We start from the raw sequence: 21123 nt of genomic DNA, 5'->3' as shown, positions 1-21123 counted from the left end.
GAATTTAGGCTATTCATGCCTAAGTTTGATACCTGCAAATACAAGTATCAAATTTAGGTGCAAATAGTTAAATCGCATTAATACTGTGTGTGGGGGCTCACTTGGGACTAACTATATATATTTGTTATCCAATGGCACTGGAAGCACTTAAAGCAGTACTCCCTATATTCTTTTGGCTAGCTTTTTGAATCCAGAAACTGAATCTTGCCAGGAAAGAGAACTAAAACATTATTTTAATTAAAATGTAAATCCATAATCCATGTTTATATTTTGTAGTTTATTTTGTTGACTTGGAATGTTTAACAGTTTTTACATTTTTTTTAAAATTAATGCTTAAAACATAATTACCTTTTAACAGACTCAAACCTAAAACTTTCTTGTGCCAAACTTCCATTGCCTTAAAAAGTAATTCCACTTAAGGAGGACTTGTGAGATTTGAGCCCATTCTCCCTTTTACTTGGGAAACAACTGTAAATTTGTAGAGTGGTGGGAAACTGTTTCTGTTTTTATATATATTTTTCCCATTGCTATGAATTTTAATTCTGTGATTGACATGGACTACTTCAAACTTTTTGTTTTCTGCAACTCAAAACTAAATTTCTGTTTTTTCATAATTTTCAGGATCATATGTTTTATGAGAGTGTCTTGCAACCTGTCTTAAGAGCCGAAGATGCAATGAGTGATCGATCATTGTCACAGAAAGAAGAAAAGGTCAAAGGAACGTTTATATTCGATTCCCTATTTGACATCGTCACTTACAATAAGGTGAAAAGAAAGCCAGATACTTTACATCTATTTTGTAGTCTGTAATGGTATTGTAAGAAGTAGATTTGAAAATCACAAAGGTTGCCATAGTTTAGTTATCTTTATATCTAATATTTAATTTTTGTGGTTTAGTTTGTTTCTTAGTATACACATATACAACAAAAGCTTTGTTATCCAGTACCCATGAGGAATGGGAGGTGCCGGATAACAAAATATGCCAGTTAACTGAGAGGCCTGACCAGGTGTCTTTTACCTGTTTGGGCCACCACCTCTCCCACCACATCCAGGGCGTTGCTGCCCCTCCCGCCACATTGCTGACCCTCCCGCAGGCCTCACGGGCCCTGAGGGACAGTGAGGGGGGCCCTGCACAGGCTGCTTTGCCCCAGGCCATGAGGGCTCAGCGAAACTGGAAGAACCATGGTGGGCACTTCCAGTTTCGCTTTTACCTTGCAAGCCAGCATGCCGGTTAATAGAGCATGCCGGCTTATAAGGTGCTGGTTAGGGCAGCTTTTACTGTTCATGGATTAGTGCAAAAGAAAATGAGTATGAATGCATTTTCAGTGTTTGCTAAATTTTCGAAGTAGAACCAGTCAGCATCACTTTTGAAAAAAATAGGTTTTTGATGTCAGTAACTAACTGTTGAGAGTTCGTTAATAATATTTTCATGTACTTTTTTGTGCCTTAGGGGGCTTCCGTTATCTGGATGCTTTCTAGCTTTCTGACTGAGAGGCTTTTTCTCAAAGCACTTAATGTAAGTTTAGAAAAAGAAACTTTGTCTGGGTTTATCATTTTGTAAACCAAGGAAGCATGAATAAAGGTTTGCTTTGCTGACATTTTTCATTAACTTAAATGAGTACTCAAGATTATGTTTTTCATTTCAGTCTTACCTGAAGGCATTTTCCTTTTCAAGTGCTAACCAAGATGATCTGTGGACCCATATTCAAATGGTAATTATAACATCTTCTAAGTATTTTTACTTTATTGCTGCCAAACGTTGCACATAAACCAACTGGGAACTTGAAGTAGAATGTCTACCCTTATTCTTGCTCCACACACAATTCTTTGAAGACTACAGGTGATGTAAGGGTGAGAGAAATAACTGTTGGGTCAGAAAGAAGGCGGGTGGTCCATATTTTCATGTAGTCACAGGGAGTTGCCCCATCCTACTGGGTGGAAAAACCTGCATAGGTGATTCTTGCTGTGAATAAATTTTGCCAAAGGCTTGAGCATGGGGTTCTTCAGAGCAGATATAGATTTGTTTTATAATAATGTTTTAAAGATATTTTTTAAAGATGCATACTGCAGGTGTTTATCAGTCTAGAAGTCAAGCTAACTATAGTTCACTATATGATTCTGCTTTTCTCTGGGCACAACTACACAAGATGTTTCACTATGCAGTAGAGCTAATTCTTGCATAGTAAGCATCACTGTCTACACACGCTAACCCTTACTGCTCAGTAATTGTATTTATTTGGGAGTTAATTTGCTACCTGTAAATGCAAGTAGCAAATTAACTACTGAGTAATTACTATGCAGTACAGCATGTGTAGGTGGCTGGCCAGGAGCAAATTTACCCCCAGTCATGTGGGCAGCAGGGGGCAGGAGATTGTTTCCTGCCCCTGGGAACTGTCTACTGCCAGCGTGAGCTCTGTGACTGGAGCCCAGGCAGGTACACTGTCCCCCTACCCAGGAGATTGCAGAGGAGGGGCTGGGAACAAGATCCCTGCATGGGGAGAGTTTTCCGCCTGTGCTGGAGCTGGCTGGGACCTGACCCTGACCTGGACAGTTTTGGGCAGTCCTCAGCCAGCTCTGGGCTGCACATACACACTTCCCTGTGCAGCCCAGGGCTGGGTGGGAACTGCCCCAGTCAGGGGCAGGCCGCAGCCCCACATACCAAACTGGCAATTGAGGCATGGGGCTTGGAAAGACCTGCAGGGGAGGGGCAGGTCCCAGCCCCCTGCCCTGATCCACTAGTGGGGATAGCCAGGGCTGAGAACTCCCTGGTGCTGGGGCAGGGGGGCATTGTCCCTGCCCAGACTCTGGGGGGCAGAGCCCACCCCAGCAGCAGGCAGTTCCTGGGAGCAAGGAGCTCCCTGCCAGCCCCAGGGGCTAGCACCCAGGGAGAGCCTAGAGCTCCCCCTGGCTGCTGCAGGGGGCTAGTGCAGACTGCACATGTGGGTTTACTCTTAAATAAATCCACCTCGCAGCTTTTGCATGTGTAGATGTACCCACTGTGTATCTGTCCCTGTCTTGGGCAGTAGTAAACACATTCCAGAATTTGGGTTCTATATAGCATTTTATATCAAGCATAAACAGTACAACATGGTCAGCAGTAGAGTAAAACCAGAACCAACAAGATTAAAAAAAGAAAGATCAGCTATATATAAATGTGGATTAATGGTCTGCTTGAAGGTCCAGCACAAATGAGGATGACTGTAGCAGGGCACTTGAGTGCCTGCTACTGGCATTGGTAATAGGGCTTGGCTGCCAGCTGAAGGTTGCTTAGGCAACAGATTAGGTCAGCTGACTGAAAGGGAGCATGGCCTGGCCGTTATAAGCAGCCCGGCTGAGGCCAGAAGGCAGTTCCCCTCTGACAGGCTGAGAAGCAGCAGTTCTGCTGTGGAGCAGAGTTGCTTGAGCACCTGTGTGCTGATGAGATGGAGAGGCCTCTGACAGGGAGGCTTGACGGAGAACCAGGGTGGCACGGGATGTTATAGCCGGTAGGCTGATTTTTGGGTTACCGCCAGTTGGCATGGCTTTGAGTTTGATTTTGATGGTGATTGTGTTACTGGAGGACTGGGTGAGGCTGTAGAGGAAGGAGGAGGCCTCAGGGGAACACCCCAGCAGAAGGGGGGGTTCCTGGTGGCGCAGAGTGTGCTGTGTTTCGGGGTGTGCCCAGGGAGGGCACAGCGATTGGTGCCAGAGCTGGCACTGTGGATGAGGCACGGCATTTTGGGGTGTCCCAGCCCCAGTGGGGTGACCTTGGGGGGAATTAGGGGGGTGTCCTGACTGCAGCCCAGTGGGGGGCAGTATTGGGAGTAAAGCCCAGTGGGGTATACGACCCAGAAGAAGGGTCAGGGGGCCAGGCACAGCTATGGGCCACCTGAGTCCCAAGCGTGAGAAGCGCGGACGTAGGCCCCAGAGGGGGCGAGAGTGCGAAAGGGCGCGGGGAGCACGAGAAGCGCGGACGTAGGCCCCAGAGGGGGCGAGAGCGCGAAAGGGCGCGGGGAGCACGAGAAGCGCGAGGCATAGGCCCTAGTGCGGGCAAGCAGATTGGGCAAACTCCAGAAGGAAGGGGTGGGCCTATCAAGAAATCTCAGAAGAGGGTGAGTGCGCGAGTAGGCCCCGGAGAAGGGCGGGCGTGCGGTCAGAAGCCCCGGAGAAGGGCGGGCGTGTGGTCAGAAGCCTGGAGAGGGGACAGGCACACGAGTAGAAGCCTAGAGGGGGCGCATACATTGGAGAGGCCCCAGAGAAGGGCGGGTGCGCGAATAGAAGCCTGGAGGGGGGCACGTACACTGGGGAGGCCCTGGAGAGGGGATACATATTAGAGAGGCCCCGGAGAGGGCGCGTATACCGGAGAGGCCCTGGAAAGGGCAAACATAAGATTAGAACATCTGGTGAAGACAAGGATATGGGAGAGGCCCCAGACAAGGGTGAATCGAGTGGGAAGCCCCGGAAGGGGTGAGGGCAAGTCTAAAGAGCCCGGAGAGGGCAGGGTGCGCGGGTAAAGGCCCGGAGAGGGCGCGGACACGTTGAGAGGCCCCGGAGAGGGCGCGTAAATAGAGACACGAGAACGTCCGGAACACTGGCAAGGCTTGGGCGTGGTATTGGGGGCGGAAGGAGCCACGCGATGCCCTAGGGTGGGTGCACCAAGAGAGATCTGTATAGGGCAAGAGCACCGGGTCCAAGAAGCCCAGGAAAGGCAGCTTCCCATTAATATTACATAAACAGCAAAGACGTAGCGGGCGAGACGAGGGTGCTGGAAGGGCAACTTGGCACGGTAGGGGCGCAGGAGAGATCACGGCCACTCCTGGGCCCCGCCCCGTGACAGTGACATTTCTATCTGGAGCTTCCAAGTATATGTGTATGTATCTTGTCCACTCTCATTTTATTGCTCTTTAAATATATGCTGAAGGCTGAATAAACCCTGACTCTAGGAAAGAAAATATTAATAGGAGATAATAGTAATTTCAATAATAATGTCTATGCCAAAATTACCATAAAATGAAAACTTCATCATAATATAAGTTGGAGCAGAAGCCACTTTCTCGACCGCGCAATTTGTTGTAGCAGCATTGAAATCAGTGGAGGCTATGATGAGTCACAGTGACAGAAATCTGGCCCAGAACCAATTTTCAGGTGTAATGGTATTTAATTAGTTAGTTAGTATAGTGGTAATCTTGAATTTTAGATCTTTTATGTGAATTAAATAAACAGTTTCCTATACAAATTAAATAAGTTATTAACCACCCAAGAGTATGAATATCTTTAAATTAAAAAAGATAAGCTAAAAATCAAGTTACAAAAATTAGAAACGGTGTCTCAGTTTTTTAAATTTCCCTCAAAGAACTGGATCCTTCCTATTTTAATGACAATACTGCTCTTTTTCTTTTTGTTACATTGATTCATCACTAAAGTGCTGCTGGAATAATGTAAATAAATCATATATATTTCTAATTAAGAACTTTTTTGAAGATTATAGATGCACAAAATGAAGTTCAGTTGCCTGCATCAGTAAAAAATATAATGGACCCATGGACATGCCAAGATGGCTTTCCAGTTTTAACATTTGATCCATCAACTGGCACCATCAGTCAGGAACAATTTCATAATATAAGGAAAAAGGAGAATACTACTAGTTACAAGTATGTGAAATTTATATTTTTAGCATTTATTTCTACATCTACTTTTATTACAGACAAATGTTTAATTAGTATATGATTCTTTGAAAATCTGTTTGCTTTTTTGCCAGAATCCAGTCTGAGCCATGAATTCAACTTAGTATTTCAGCTATTCACTTTTCCAAGTGATTAGCGTACTTACTTGATTAGAAGAAAAGGCTCCCTCCCAACCCCATTTAATATGTGGTGAAATGAAGAAGACTCTTGCCTTACAATTAAGCATAGGGAGATGGCGGGTGGGCACCTGAGGCTGCAGGGAACAGAAGCAGCATGGAGCAGGGAGGAGAGAGGAATGGGGAATTGGGGTAGCCTGAGGCTAGAGGGTTGGGGTGGAGACAGGCATAATGGAAGGGTAAAGGTGCTGGGGCGACAGCAAGGAGCAAGCTCCCTGCCTCTCTCTGCCTGCCACCTACAACCTTACCCCACTGCCTTCCACTGCTTGCTCCATTACTGCCTCCCCATCTGCCCTATGTGTCCTTCTACTACCTCTCCCCTGTCTGTCCCCTACCACCTGCCCCATTACTGCCCCCTCATCACCTTTTCCCCCCACCACCTGCAGTAGTGTGTGGGGGCATGGATTTAGGATGATTCTCTAATAACTAGATTCCATACATATAAAATTATAATACATGTATACATTTTCTGTGTGTAGAATCTGATTGTTTGGGGGTCATCTTACATACAGGGGCCTCTTGTGTTTGGGTGAATACAGTACTTCCTCCCAGGTGGAATAGAGCCAGACCAGTTAAGGCAACTTGCTGTGGGACCAGAGTAGTGAGTTCAAGTCTTGATTTATTCTTGCATCAGGGAACATAAGGCTAAGGCAAACTTTTGACTTCGTGACTTCTTCCTGGATAGCAACAGTGCAAGATTATGAAAGACCAAGGTTTTCCACCAGGAATTGCTGAAGTGAAGCTCCTTGTTTGGACTGTTAAATAAATAACTGTTTTTCAAAAATACTGAGCACTAAGCATTTCCCTTTTTAAGTCAGTGTATAGTGCTTGGTGCCCACTTAGATGCTGATTTAGGGGCTGATTTATATGACTCTTAGTAGCTTGTAGATGACCAGTGGTGAAATCCACAAGCCATAACAGTACTTCAAAGAGAGACAGGAAGTTAACTTTGCTTCCAACATGCAGGAGATTACCAGGAATTAGATATCCTAGGCTGGTTTAGAGATGTTGCACCATCCTATCGCCATTGATTCTCATTACATCTAGACCCAGGACTGGGAAATACCATGTAAGAAATCCTATCCCATACCAATATAGGCAGATCTAGAGAGTGTATTTACATGAATCTTCCTTTCCCTGTATATCTCCCATGTTCAGTAGCTTTCATATCCATCTGCAGCAGATTGACATTTCCCCCAGATTTTCTGGCCAACTGTTCAAGTCAGTATTTGGGATTTTTTTGCCTGCCCAGAACTTGGTTTAACCAAGTTTAAATTTCTGAATAGGAATTTAAAGATGTTGAGGCTATGTTGAAGAGTCATGAAAGGAGAGAAGTAGGAGAATAAAATTACAGTCAGAAGGAAAGCAGTCCTTGGAGAATGAAACTGGTGTTTAAGAATCACGTCAAAGAGTACAGGCCAAATTAATCCTAAATCTCTTTGTCTAGTGTGAGACTGGGGGTTGACCCAGCAAGAGTACTAACATCAAACAGGGGCAAAAGATAGCTGCAATTTTAAAAAAAATTGCAATCTTATTAAACATCAGTTTAGAATTCGTGTTCTTAAGTGAAAGAAATAATGATATTGTCTAATTTCTGTTTTATTAAGTAACACATGGATTGTTCCTATTTCTTGGGTAAGAAATGGATCTTCACAACCAATAGTGTGGCTAGATGAAACTAGCAGTAAGTAGAAAAAAAAAATCTTTCCGTCACCTCTCAACTTTTGTAAACATATTTATAAATAATTTATATTTTTAAATATTTACATAATCAGTAAATATATTTTGAATGAGATGAGAGAGAATACTATTTCAATATAAAAAGTCCACATTAACTTTTAGGCTTAAACATGCATTTTTCCTGTTTTTGAAAGTGTATCAACAAATGTTGTTTAAGGTACTGCTTTAATTATTGTAATTCAGTGGACATTGAGGTAAGATTTCCACAGCATTCTTTTCCCATCTCTGGTCATTTATACATGTGCTTTGGGAGTGGGAGGAGGGGATCACTTTATTTAGAGTGGCTCCAAGAGCCACTCCAATTAAAGTACACAGAGCATGGTTCTTTAGTTGCCATTCACAAAATAGTGGTGGTGCTGTCCCTCTCCTTTACACTGTTAAGATGCCTATTCTTCATGAACTGCTGGAACAGGATTTTCTGGCTACTACATGTCAGATAACTACATTACCACTGGGCTGTAAAATAAGTTCAGCTGGATGAGGGAGAGATTGATTTAATCACTGGACCAGCCAACAAGCCAGCTAACAGTGGGGTGTGAGTAGGAGTTTGAGTGGGGAGTTAGCTAGAGAGCTTACCTGGTCACTCTCTTTCTTACCCTTCCCTCACTGTGTAAGCTTACTGAATGAAATCAGGTTAATTAGGAAGAAAAATTTTTTTCAGGAAGTAACAACAGAAGAGGAAAAAGGAGCTAGCAGGAGAATCAACAGGATGGTTGGAAGACATCACAATTCCAAAGCTGCAATAGGTTGATAGGCTTAGAAGCATCTATGAGTGTGAGGCCTTTATCAACTTTGTATATCAAGATACCTCCACCATCATGGTAGAGGGACAACCAGAGAAGACATTGGGGCTAGGGACAGAAGTTACACGTGAACCAGTTTAAGTGATCAGAAACTAATTTAAACCTGTAACAGAACAGAAGTTTAGTGCACATAAACCAATTTCAAAATGGCTGAAACGGGTTTAAGATAAACCTGGTTGAAGGTAGTATCAGACTTAACTGATTTAAGTCAAACCAGTTTATGAAATTTCTGTCCCAGACCCCTTCCTGTTCAAGTTAAATCAGAGTCCCCCAGCATCCCAGTATGCTTTGCAGTCCTGGGATTGGCTGTGCTTTCTGCTCCAGAGAGGAGGGCTGGCACTGCCCTTCTGCTCCCTATTTGGACCAGTGAGGGCTGGCTCACTGACACCCCCCCCCCCCCCACAAGCCCCGGCTGGGGATGGGAGCTAGAGAGGGGGATTAAATTCCTTTTCTGCTGAGTACAGAGTTGCTTTGCCTTGTTTACTTACTGCTGGCTGCGACTGGACTACAAATCCCAGAGGAACCTGGAAGAGGAAGTGATGACCAACCCTGCAGAATCCTGCTGTTGTGATTGTGTACTGTAAATCCCAGAGACCTCGGGGGACAGGAGGAAGTGAACACACAGCCCATGCTGGCTACGTGCCAGAGAGCTGTGCTCTAGTGCCCCCTTGCTTCTGACTTGAGCCACTGCAGGCATGTGGCTGCATTTCCTGAATCAAAAGTGTGAATGTCTGTTCCTTTGCTTATTGGTTCAATCTCTGCAGCTTAGACCAGGGGTTGTCAACTGGGGATATGCATACCCCTGGGGGTACTTTGAAAGGTCTCAGGGGATATGCAGGAGTGGGTGAGGGCAGAGCTCAGCCACCACACGCTGCTGCCTCACTGAAGCAGGGCCAGGGTATGGCGAGAGCAGGGCCTCACAAATGCTACGCTGTTGCCACTTGCCACATTCCCGCTCTGTGTCTGGCTGCTCACTACCCTCCCTCCCCCCGCTTGCCATTCAGCCGCTCACCATCCCCCTGAACTCCCCCTCCCCCCACTTACTGTCCGGCCGGTTGCCACCCCTCACCCCAGGGATACACTTACTAAAAAGGGGGCTGCCAGGATTACACTTACTAAAAAAGGTTGAAAAACCCTGGCTTAAACTACCTGCAAAGACTGAATCAATTCAACTGTAGACTTTTTGACTGTCTGTACTGGAAGACACACAAGACACAGGAACTCCAAAAGGTGGAAGCAACAAACAGCATTCCTCTTCTGAACCTGCAGCTGTCCAGATGGAGAATGAATATGAAGCCCTGGCATCAGATAAGAAAGAGCCCACTCCAGTGGCAGGAGAGATCCAGATCTAGTAAGCCATGCACCCCTAGGTGGGTGAGCATCAAGATTACAGCTGCCAAGAGGAAGTTATGGGTGGTGTTATCTGGCAACTCCCTCCTGTGGGGCATGGAAGCATCCATTTGCTGGCCTGACTTGTTGGTTCATGAGGTGTGTTCCCCACCAGAAACCCTCATTCCCTTGGAAAACCTCATCATGAAAAGATTGCCAAGATGCATCTGATTCTCTGACTACTTTGACTAAATGCTGTTCATGCACATGGACACCAATGATACTGCCAGAGGTGACCTGGAACAGATCAAAAGTGACTACATGGCTCTGGATGCAAGGATGAAGGGGATTGGGGATGGGGGGCAGGTGGTATTCTCATTCATCCTTCCAGTCAAGAGTCAAGGAATCTGTTGTGAAGCATCTAGAGGAGAACTCAGTGATCAGGAAGAGCCAGCAAGAGATTCACCAAGAGCAAGTCATGCCTGACCAACTTAATTTCCTTCTGCAATAAGGTGACAGGCTATGTGGATGGGGGAAAGTAGTGGATGTGATATATCTTGACCTTAGCAAGGCTTTAGACACTGTCTCCCACAACATTCTTATTAATGCACTAAGGAAATACAGACTAGATAAAAGTACTCTTAGGTTCCACACAACTGGTTCCAAGATCATTATGCTCAATAAGTAGTCACCAATGGTTCATTCTTTAAGTGTTAAGTGGGATTACCCAGGGATCTGTCCTGGGTCTTGCATTGTTTAACATCTTCATTAATGACATGCAGCATTGGTGCTTATCCTTTTGGACCTGTGGACCAAATAAATGGTGTGGGGCTGGCCCATGGGTGGAATTGAGCCCTACATGCCAAGAGCAGGCCTTGAGGCCCAGCACCATCTTCTCCCTGACCCAAGTGCCTGGATTAGTCTCTGGGGCCTGGCACCCTGCCCCCCCATCCGCCTCCATTCCCACACATCAAAATTAGGTTCAGCTGGGCCCCATGTGCAGAGATTGGTCCCCAGGGGCTTCCCTCATGCTGGGATTGGTTCCTGTGGGCCTGAAAGTAACTGTTTTTGCCCCTGCCTGCCAGGTTTGGTCCCCAGGAGTCTGGCAGTGACCTCTGCAACTGCGAATGATCCCAGGGGACCTGGCACTGCCTACTCCAGCCCTAGTATGCCTGGATTGGGTCCCAGGAGCCTGACACTGCCCTCTCTCAGCCTCCTGTGTACTGGGATTGGGCTCTGTGCACTGGGATGAGGAACCTGTGAAATCTAGTGGTGGAGGAACAGTGCCACTGTTCTCCTGCCACCACATTTCCAGCCCCATGGGAAGGCCACAAGCTGGATCTGGCCTGCTGACTGGGGGTTGACTACCCTTGATTTGGAAAATGGGATTAAGTGCACACTTAGCATATTTGTGTATGATACCAAGTTGGGTGGAATTGCAGATACTCCAGAAGGTAGGGACAACTTCTAGAAAGACCTAGATAGACTGAAAAAATGGCCCACAGTCAATCAGACGAGGCTTAACAAAGGCACGTGCAAAGTCCTGCCCTTAGGAGGGATTAATTGCATGCATAAATACAGTCTGGGGAATGACTGACTAGGTTGCAGTACTGCAGAGAAAGACCTTATGGTTACAGGAGACCATAAACTGAATATGAGCCATCCGTATGCTTTTGTTTTAAAAAAGGCCAGTGGCAACTGGTTTGCATTAACAGGAGTATCACTTGCAAATCAACCACTTGAACATGGTCAAGCATTGGAACAGGCTACTGAGATAAATTGTGGAATCTCCATCCCTGGAAATTTTCAAGACCAGGTTATAGAGACACTTGACTGGGATGGTTTAGGCAAGAATGACCTTGCCTTGAGCAGGGGGAATGAGCTAGTTGACCTTGATGGATCCCTCACAGCCCTGCTTTCCTGTGATCCTATAGCTTGGTGTTTGGGGGACTTAGCTGGGATGGAGAAACACCCAGGTTCCAGTCCTTACTCCATAGCTGGTAATGAAGGGATTTGCACATAGGTAACAGCCTGAGTCACTGCGCAATAATAACACCACAACACAACAATCTGTGCTACTACCATCACCACGTTTTTGTGAATGGCACCTCCATCCTGTTATGAATGACCTTTGTTCCAAATTGCATTTGATTTTATTAAACAAGTAATCAAAATGGCTGTAATCAAAAAGAAATGCTTTGTTCTGAATGTAAGTTTCATTTGGCTCCAAATGCATTTCTCTTGATTTTCCAGAAACACCACATTTCTTTTTTCTTTTGCTTGCTCTGGCCAAGAGTAAGTCATTTGTTCCGCTCTAATAGTCACTGCTATTTCAATTTTTTTTTAAAAAGGTTTATTAGGTTGTTACAGTTCTAAAAGTCCAGTCATTAAAAAGTTTGGAGTTGGGGTCCTAGAAACCAGCCTGAATTGTGCCTTGTACCCCTCCAAACTTTGGACCATCTATAAAGTAGACTCATGGACTATGGTAAAGTTTTCAAATGCTTTTCTCAACTTTGCAGTACTTAATAAAGTGTATGTCCACCCTTTTCTGTCCGCTCATTCAGATTAACTCAAGTATCCCTTCCTGATGATACCTTGTGCTATATAAATCTGTTTTTAGATTTGTAAGACAATGTCTATGCTACAGCCTGCTACTAGCATAACTGTGTTAATCAGAGGTGTGAAGAGGTCTGAGACCTGACTGACCCAACTATGAAGAGGAAATCCTCTAATGTGGATTTGATTATAGTATCAACACTGTATAGATGTAGAATCAAATTGAATTTATAAAAGTCCAGCTTTGGTGGTGGTGTTGCACCTATACTAAAAGCACTTGCTAATTAGTTATACCAGCTTGCCTTTATCATAAGTTGCTAGTGTGGACATAGTCACAAAATCACATGTCCTTTTGAAAATTTTACCCCTGAAACTTTCAATACACTATTCTTTCTCAAATACTTTTGAAGCTCAGTGTTGAATCCTCTAGCTCTACCTAGTCAAATCTTGCTTAAGATTCAACACTATATTTCTGTGGTATAGTACTTCATCTGGAACTACTTGCATTAGTACTAATCCATGGCTTTGTCTAGAGTAGGTAGAAAGATTTCTTTCTAAATCAGGTTGGCCAACTTTATGTGAAACTGCTTGTAGATGCAATTTAACACCTTTTGAAATTGTGGTAGGTATTGAAGGCCAGCCATAGCTAGAGGAAGCCTAATTGGAATTAGCTAAATCAGTGTAAAAATACATCTCTTTCCTAGTCTAGGTCTAGGTAAGAGAAGATTGCAGAATATCCATGGCCCAGCCTCCTGAAAGCATGACTAGTGCCTTAGGGATATTCCCTAGAGAAAGTTGCTGTGTTTTATGGAATACAGAGAGTGCAGTAGGCTACTTTTTGTGCCTTCCCTACATTGGGCGCATCTACATATCACCCTATGGTGACGTTGCTATGGCACCATGATTTAGTACTTCATTTTGGAGGTACTAAAGCATGGCACAATGTGGGGGGTTACTGTACCATATGTGTGGAGCACGGTTAGATTTTGCTGCTGTCACCATAGCAATGCCCTATACTAGGGTAGCTGGTCATCATGTGTAGACCCATGTTATTGCTACATAGCCGTAGCATGCCATACGGTGAAATAGCGTGTCGCTTTGTTGCTGTAGGGTGACCTGTAGATATGCCCACTGTGTATCAAATCTAGGAATAGGTGCAGTGTCTTTTCAAACATGAATTTTCCTCTTATAGTGTAGTAATAACACATTTTAATTATATGGTGATAAACATGTACATCTCAGATTACAATTGTATACCTGGATTTGTAATTTGATAAAAAGATACAGCCTTCCCACTTTCAAATATCTCTTCCAGAAATATTTCCTGAAATGCAGATATCAGGTTCAGAACATGATTGGATCCTACTAAATATGAATTTATCTGGATACTATAGAGTTAATTATAACTCATCATATTTGAAGAGGATAGGAAAATTGCTTGAAAACAATCCAGAGGTAAGACTAAAAAAGTTATCTTTAAACTTCTAAAGTCTCTACAATATGTTTTTAATTACATTAAGTTATTATTTTGACCAAGGTTTGAGATAATCTAGTGCATCCTGTTGTGTGGAAAGAGTCCACAGGCTGTATCTAGAATATGGGACCGTATCGTCTGGACTTTGGGGCTAGAAATTTGGCAATGACAGGATGAATTACTGTGGATTTGGGAACCACAACAATTGCTGCTCCTCTTTCCACCAAACAAATAGAACCTGGTCCTATATAAATATTTTTTCAGGATAAATATGTCATCTAGTCCATTGGGCTTCCCATGGGGCTGGAAATTTGGCTTCTGGATAAGCAGTAGTAGCTATAATTACTGCAGATCCTGAATTTCCTGCCCTATGGGCAGGATCAGGAGTACAGGGCCATGTCATCTGGGCCATAGGGTGTATCTTTGACACCGCTGACCTAATGTATCCGATACAAAGGACCTATTCCAGTACCCATTAAAATGCTGGCAAAGTTCCTTTTGAAAGCAGTTGGAATGAGAGCAGTGCAAATAGTTTTTTACTTCAAGTTTATGCTGAAAAAATATTTTTGTAGGATCAGGTTATATCTGTAAAGCTGTCATAAGGAGCTAGAGGAGATTTCCCAAAGAAAGCAGGTTCTTTCAGGAGCACAGAATCTGCACAAAGTGTGATAAGAATAGTTGGCATTGCAGGTGTTCAGCTGCTCTTAGAACTTCCTAGGGGAAGATGATGACAGGATAGAATCTGGTTTCACAGAGACACACTGGTTGTCAAGTGATAATCAATAGAAACCAGGAGGCCAGGCTATGCCCAGGTCTCCCTGTCTCCCCAGTGCCACTCCAGAGTAGGCAGCTGCCCAGGCATTTGGGTAGCTGGTAACAAAATGAAAGATTGTGTTTCAGTTCTCTCCAAAAATGAAAAAAAGGCCCTTACACTTAGGGGGGGGTACCTCCCCCATAATTTTCTAGTTTTCATCCGGTTTTCTTTTGAAATTTTTCACCAGAGGGAAACTCTGTGTTCCTGTCACTCTGCTTATGTTCTGCCATTCCCAAGTTACCATTTCATCACCTAGTGACCAACAATTGGCTGACATTATATAACTTAATTTAGAGTAGTTTAATGCTTTCCTATGTCATGGAACTAACCCAGCACAATCTGGCCTCAGATTAAAGAGGCACAGCAATAAGATGCAAATGTCATCTTTACTTTCTATATCATTTGAGTTGCATGGTATGTGATGTGACCAGACCCTAGAACATTTAAGTGGCTAAATTTGTCAGTACTTTTTTCCCTTTTAATTACAGAATTTAGAATGTTTTAAACCACTTAAAACAGTTCATTACACCTAAATCAACCTCTCTAATGCTGTAGAAGGTATGAACAATGGCTAGTCCTAGCAAAGAAATGGAAGTGCAGAATGCTTCATAGTGCCATTGCTCTCTTGGCTTTATGGAAGCTGTTCCAAAGAAATTTCAATCTCTAGGTATGGCAGAGTAGGAGCATTGTGAGACAGCCTTTCCACATCACATTCTGCTCTCTTTCAAACACTATGATTAAGGACAGACAGTCAAAAAGCCTGAGGCTGAATCGATTCAATCTTTGCAGGTTAGTCTAAACTGCATAGATTGAATTGAAAAGCACGTAAACAGACATTCATTTTTTATTCCAGAAATTCAACCACATGCCAGCTACCCCGGTGCAGTGGCCCAGGCCAGAAGCAGGGAAGCAGTAGAGCATGGCTCCCTGCTCAGCTGGAGCAGACAGCATGGGCCAAAGCTAGCCCATCCACCCTGCAAGGGAGGGGGAGATGCAGAACATCCTGGATCCTGGGACACTGAGAGTTAATTTGAACCTGGGGGAAATCTGGGACAGAATTTCCAATTTAACCTAAAATAGTTAAACCTGGAGGGATGTAGTATCAGACTTATCTTAAACTGGCTTTGGCCATTTTAAAAGTGGTTTACTTGCACTGAACTTCTCTTGTGATGCAGATTTGAACCGGTTTTGGATCACTTATACTAGTTTATATTTAATTTGTGTCCCAGCCGTATGGATTCCCTGATTAAGTAGATTCTGAGTACATCAGCATAAATGTAGATGTTCTATAGTTATAAATATGTGCTTTAAATCTCATGTGGGTATTGATCAATAGGGAAATCTGGGGGAACTTGAACAAGCCATGAAGTCATGTAAACAGCTTAATACTACTGCGCAGCAGCGTATTAGCACGGTTGTTACCCGGCACACTATTGCACAGTGTTATTAGGCTACTGCGCAATTAATGTCTCATGTAGACGCACCCACTACACAGTAATTTGCTCTAATCCTGAGTAAATTTGCTACCTGTGAATACAAATAGCATATTTACTCAGGAGTAATTACTGCACAGTATGCATGTATAGACAGCCCACCAGGAGCAAATGTGCTCCTGGTCACTTGGGCAGAAAGGGGTAGGAGATTGCTCCTTGCCCTCAGGAGCTGCCCCGGGAGATGTGCCTGCAAGTTCCCCTGCCCTGGCAGCAGGCAGCTGCCAGCCCCCATTCTACAGTTATGGAGCAGGGGCTTAGAGATTCTTATCTTCCAGCCTTGGCTTCAGAACTGCAGAGCCGAGGCTAGGAGATTCTTATTAGAGCTGTGCGAAGCTTCGGTCCCTGATTCAATTCAGTGGAGATTTGGCCTGATTCAGTGGCCAAATCTCCAAATCTGAATTGAATCACAGGACCCTTTATTCCTAATCAAATTGGAACCCTCCAAATCGATTTGGAAAGATTCGGCCATTCAGACATAGACACAGCTTTAAATATTTTTTCTACATACCTCTAAGTAGCAGGTGAATCGTGAATGCTGTGATGCTGGGGCACATGGAGTGTCCCACAGGAGCACAGGGGGGTCCTCAACGTGCTCAGCAGCAGACCCGGAAGTGGACCAGAAGCACTTTCGGTGTACTTCCGGGTCGGCTGGAGAACGTGTTGGAGGCCCCGCCGTGTCCCCAGCTCAGTGCCTCCTGGGTCTGGGGAAGCACCCAGGGTCTCCCTACAGCTGATTGCCAAGCTGGAGAGGCACGGGAGTGGGGGGAGCGGCCCTGGCATGCTCCCCGGCAGACCCAGAAGTGGACCTGAAATATTTCTGGTCCACTTCCAGGTTTGTTGCCAAGCACGGGGGTGGGGGGGTGGGACATCTTCCTATGGGACTCTCCATCTGCCCCACCATCTCAGTGTTCACAAGTCGTGCCTGGTATCTTGAGGTATGCAGAAAAAATATTTAAAGCTGTGTCCATGTCTGAATCGCTGATTCTCCAAATCAGCATTAGATCTTCAGATTCAGCCGAACTGAATCGAGGACAGCAATCAGAATCAATTAATTGAATCACTGTCCCCGATTTGGGCTGAATCCAAATCTGAATCGAATAGGATCTGTTTCACACACTCCTAATTCCTATCTCCCAGCCACCAGGAGGGGTGGTAGAGAACCTTATCTCTCAGCCTGGTCTCCATGATGGGGGGGAGGGGGGGAGGGGCAGGAGGGGATTCTTATCTCTGTGGTGCTCCATGCTCCCTGCCAGCCCCTGGGCTAGCAGCCCTAGCCCTGAGCTCCCCCTGGCTGATGCACAGAGTCAGTGCTTCCCTGCACTGTCACCATGGCTTCCCCGCACATGTAGGTGCCTGCCATGGTGAGTTTACTTTAAAATAGCATTTGCACATGTGGATGTGCCCACTATTTCTAACTTGGTTATGCAAGATTAATCCACAGTATTGCCCAATGATCTTTACATTAAAATACATTCTAGACTGTGAATGCTGAGACTCCGTTCCCCAAAAAAGCAACAGGGATGAAAAATGGGTAGAAAAAAATCATACAGTATGAGGGTGGGCAAACTGTATTCCTGCTCAGCTTTCTTAGTGCAGGATCTGCATCATATGTATATGCTGGGGAGATGGATGTACTTTCAATTCATGTTAAGTCTTTTTTGCCCAAGAAACTTGGGTGTCTGTTTATACATTCTGGTTATAATGCATTCTGGTCATCTGCTGCTCTTTCTCCTCCATATAACCTGATGTAGGATCACCCTAGATTTTTTTCAAATTCTTAAATGAAGTTCTGCCTATGAGTACAAACAGCCATGTAATTGAGAAGTAGTCTGACTTCATTTGAAACTGGAGTCTCAAAAGGAGAAAAAGTCTGTGTCAAATCAATGAAATCAGGGGAACAGGGTAAGGGATTTACTGTAGATTTTCTTTATTTTAAGAGTTTTATAAACTTAAGGAAGGTTTTCAAGCTTAGCAATTAGTTAACTGTTATAAATGTATGCTACATGTAGCATTTTCTTGAGTCTACACCTAAGAAAAATTATCTTAAAAGCACATATAGAAGTAAATTATTTCAGCTCAAAATAAAAACAAATCTTTATATATCAAGTCAGTAAAATTTACTGAAGTCTATAAGAATTTGGTTTGGGAAAGGATTACAGGACCAGGTTGTTTTAACTTAATTTAATCTATTTTTCCTCATAGTGAACTTGCTAACACTTCGTGGATGCTTTTGCAGGTTTTTCCTCTTGTCAACAGGTTACAACTGATAGACGATGCTTTTTCTTTGACAGAGTGAGTACATTTTTAATCTATTATTAATTTATTTCACTATCCATTATCACATCCCATATACTTCATGCTGCATTGCATTTGTAAATACCTCATAAAAACAACAGATTTATCAAGGAGCTTTAGTCCACCCCCCCTGCAAATGCATGGGAGTTCTTTGCAGTATTTTAAATAAAGCTTTGTCCTGCCTTCATTAAATGCTTAAAACAGTAGAACCACCATAACTTTTTCTATAAAGTAGGTGCATCTACACGTCGCCATACGGCAATGCTGCTATGGCACTGTGCTTTAGTACTTCTGAAAGATACTGCTGTCTTTTGGAAGTACTAAAGCATGGTGCTCTACAGGTGATTACTGTGCTGTGCATGGGTACATTTTGCTGCTTTGTCACTCTAGCAGCACTCTAGACCCATGTGATTGCTACATTGCCATAGGATGATGTGTTGCCATAGGGATTAATGGGTCCCAACTACTTGCATATGCTTGTCATGTTGCTCTTTAATTATTTTCACTTGGACAGAGATGGGCCAATGCATACAAAGGAGATTGCTAGGATTCCCCCAACAAAGTGTGGTGATTCCGCAGTAAATTAATATAGCTTGATTGTGTATACATAGTCCCATCCCTCTACCTTCCATATTGGAGATCCTTCTTCATGAATAACCCAAGTACCCATGTACACTGCACAGCTCCATTCTGCCATGGAGCAATGGAAGGATGTATGAGTTAATAGTCATTTTTCTATCTCCAGCAAATACTGGAAATCTACACAGGTATCAGAATGATTGCATGGTTTGAGAGTCAGGCCCATAATAGTTTCACAGGTGGTCAGAGCATGTTCCAACCCATGGAAGATTACTGGAAGCAACCATGTGAGGGAACTCAGAATTCTGCCTCCCCCGCTTCCAAAACACTTCTATGCATGCATACACACTTCCTGTGGTTTTTATTCCAAGAAGAGGGCCCAGTGTGGCCTGTAATAAGAACTTGAAACCTGCTCCCCATGTCTGGTTACTGGAGGATGTATACCTTTATATTTCCCATCTGCAAGAGTGAATTGTACTCAGGGACCATCCTGCCTTGAATAGAAGACTGGACCTTGTGGAGTCCCTTCCAGCCCTACTTCCCTATGATCCTATTCCTATATTTATGCCATCCTGCTGTAGCCAATAATAATAGTAAGTTGAACCTATGCCTGAGTTAAGTTGTTTATACTCCTCACATAATGGTTATGCACCAAGATACCCTATAGTAAAAATCTGCTATTCAGTGGTTTAAAAAAGGAGAGGAACATACAATAAAACAAAAAAATCTTAATTTTTGTCCTGGTGACAATGATGGAGAGGCTACATATATGGACCTGATTGTGCAAACATAACCAAATGCAGTGTACTTAATGTCATGAGTGATCTCATTAACTCATGGTAGTAGCACCTTTTCCATAATAAACATATGAATAAGTAGTCAGACTCTTAGATGGTCTCTGTTGTGTTATTTCTTTTTCCCTCCTCTCCCAAAGCCTACTCCAGTATCTGGATTCTTTCCCCATCATTTGTTTAAATATGTAGGTCTTCATGCTGTATATTTATACATCCACACTTGAATAAATGTGCTCAGATAGATGCATATATATTTTTTTTTTTTCAAAAACAGGTCTGGCTATCTTGAGATTGAGTCTGCACTTGACCTGACAAAGTACCTTGCCAAAGAAAATGATATTTTTGTGTGGTATATAGTACTGTCAAATCTAATGCCTAATGATCTGGAGTGTACTCTGAAAGACTATGAAATATATCCACTTTTAAAGGTATCAACATGTTTTGTTAAATACTAAAAAATCTACCATTTAAATGACAAGTACTCTTGAGTGTGCTTGAGAGTGGCCCCTGGAGATGACACTGAAGTTGCCCTCCTGGTACTTTCTAGTTTGGGGCATGCATGTGAGAGCAGGAGAGTGGGGTATGTTCAGAGTCATCTTGGCTGGAACAGACTACTGTCACTATATAAATATGCCCTTAGTTCCTTTAACAGAAATTTTATTCATCCCTTCCTTAAGAAGTGGAAGCTAAGTATTTGATTTGTTCTGTTAATAAGTCAGTGACAAATACTGAAATCTGGTTGGGTCATGAGTGTCATTTTATAATAAAATACAAATATATTCACTTGCTTAGGTTTTTTACAAAATAGTTTTAAATCTATCTGGAAACTCCAAGTACCAGTGGTATAGGATGATAGTCTTCAGGTGCATCCAGACGTATGTGGACATTTGGTTCCCCTGGGACAAGTAGTGGCAGCGCACCTTGCGGTGCCACTTCTTGTGTCTGGGGAATGCCTGTGCCATGTGTGCTCTGGCGTGGCAAGTTACCCCAGATCGGGTAGGGAAGGCTGGGGCCAGCACTGGGCTGGTCCCAGCAGCCTTACCTGGGGACCCCCCAGGGCTGCAGCTGTAGAGATTCTGCTGCGCAAAGCCTGGCTGGAAGCAGAGTATAGCTCTGGGAGGGCCAGTTCTGCTTCTCAGCAGCACATGCTGGCCAAGACTGCATTGCTCCATTGTTTTTTTTCTCTGCACTGCAAGGGAGCAGCACGGTGGCAGTTGACCCCTGGATATCATAGAATCATAGAAGTAGGGTCGGAAGGGACCTTGTAGATCTTCAAGTCCAACCCCCTGCCTGGGCGGGAGAAAAACTGGACTCAAATGAGTCCAGCCAGGTAGGCATCAAGCCTCTTCTTAAAGATCCCCAGGGTAGGAGCCAGCACCACTTCCCTTGGAAGTTGGTTCCAGCTCC

The 21123-nt window shown here is 43.9% G+C and overlaps 1 protein-coding gene across 1 annotated transcript in view; it reads left to right on the top strand.

Moving 5' to 3' along the window:
• LVRN (laeverin) overlaps positions 1-21123 on the top strand; it is a 77913-nt gene that overhangs the window by 27704 nt on the left and 29086 nt on the right. Inside the window, exons 7-14 of the mRNA XM_019555321.1 lie at positions 622-765; positions 1451-1516; positions 1647-1712; positions 5461-5630; positions 7447-7523; positions 13583-13722; positions 18285-18340; positions 19991-20144. Coding sequence (XP_019410866.1) covers positions 622-765; positions 1451-1516; positions 1647-1712; positions 5461-5630; positions 7447-7523; positions 13583-13722; positions 18285-18340; positions 19991-20144 — 873 coding nt within the window. The remainder of the gene's footprint in view (positions 1-621; positions 766-1450; positions 1517-1646; positions 1713-5460; positions 5631-7446; positions 7524-13582; positions 13723-18284; positions 18341-19990; positions 20145-21123) is intronic.

This window comes from Crocodylus porosus, unplaced genomic scaffold, assembly GCF_001723895.1.
Source record: "Crocodylus porosus isolate Cpor-Errol unplaced genomic scaffold, CroPor_comp1, whole genome shotgun sequence".
In the NCBI taxonomy this organism is placed as follows: Eukaryota; Metazoa; Chordata; order Crocodylia; family Crocodylidae; genus Crocodylus; species Crocodylus porosus.
Note: the sequence above shows the minus strand (reverse complement) of the source record. Positions and strands in the feature narration are given on the sequence as shown.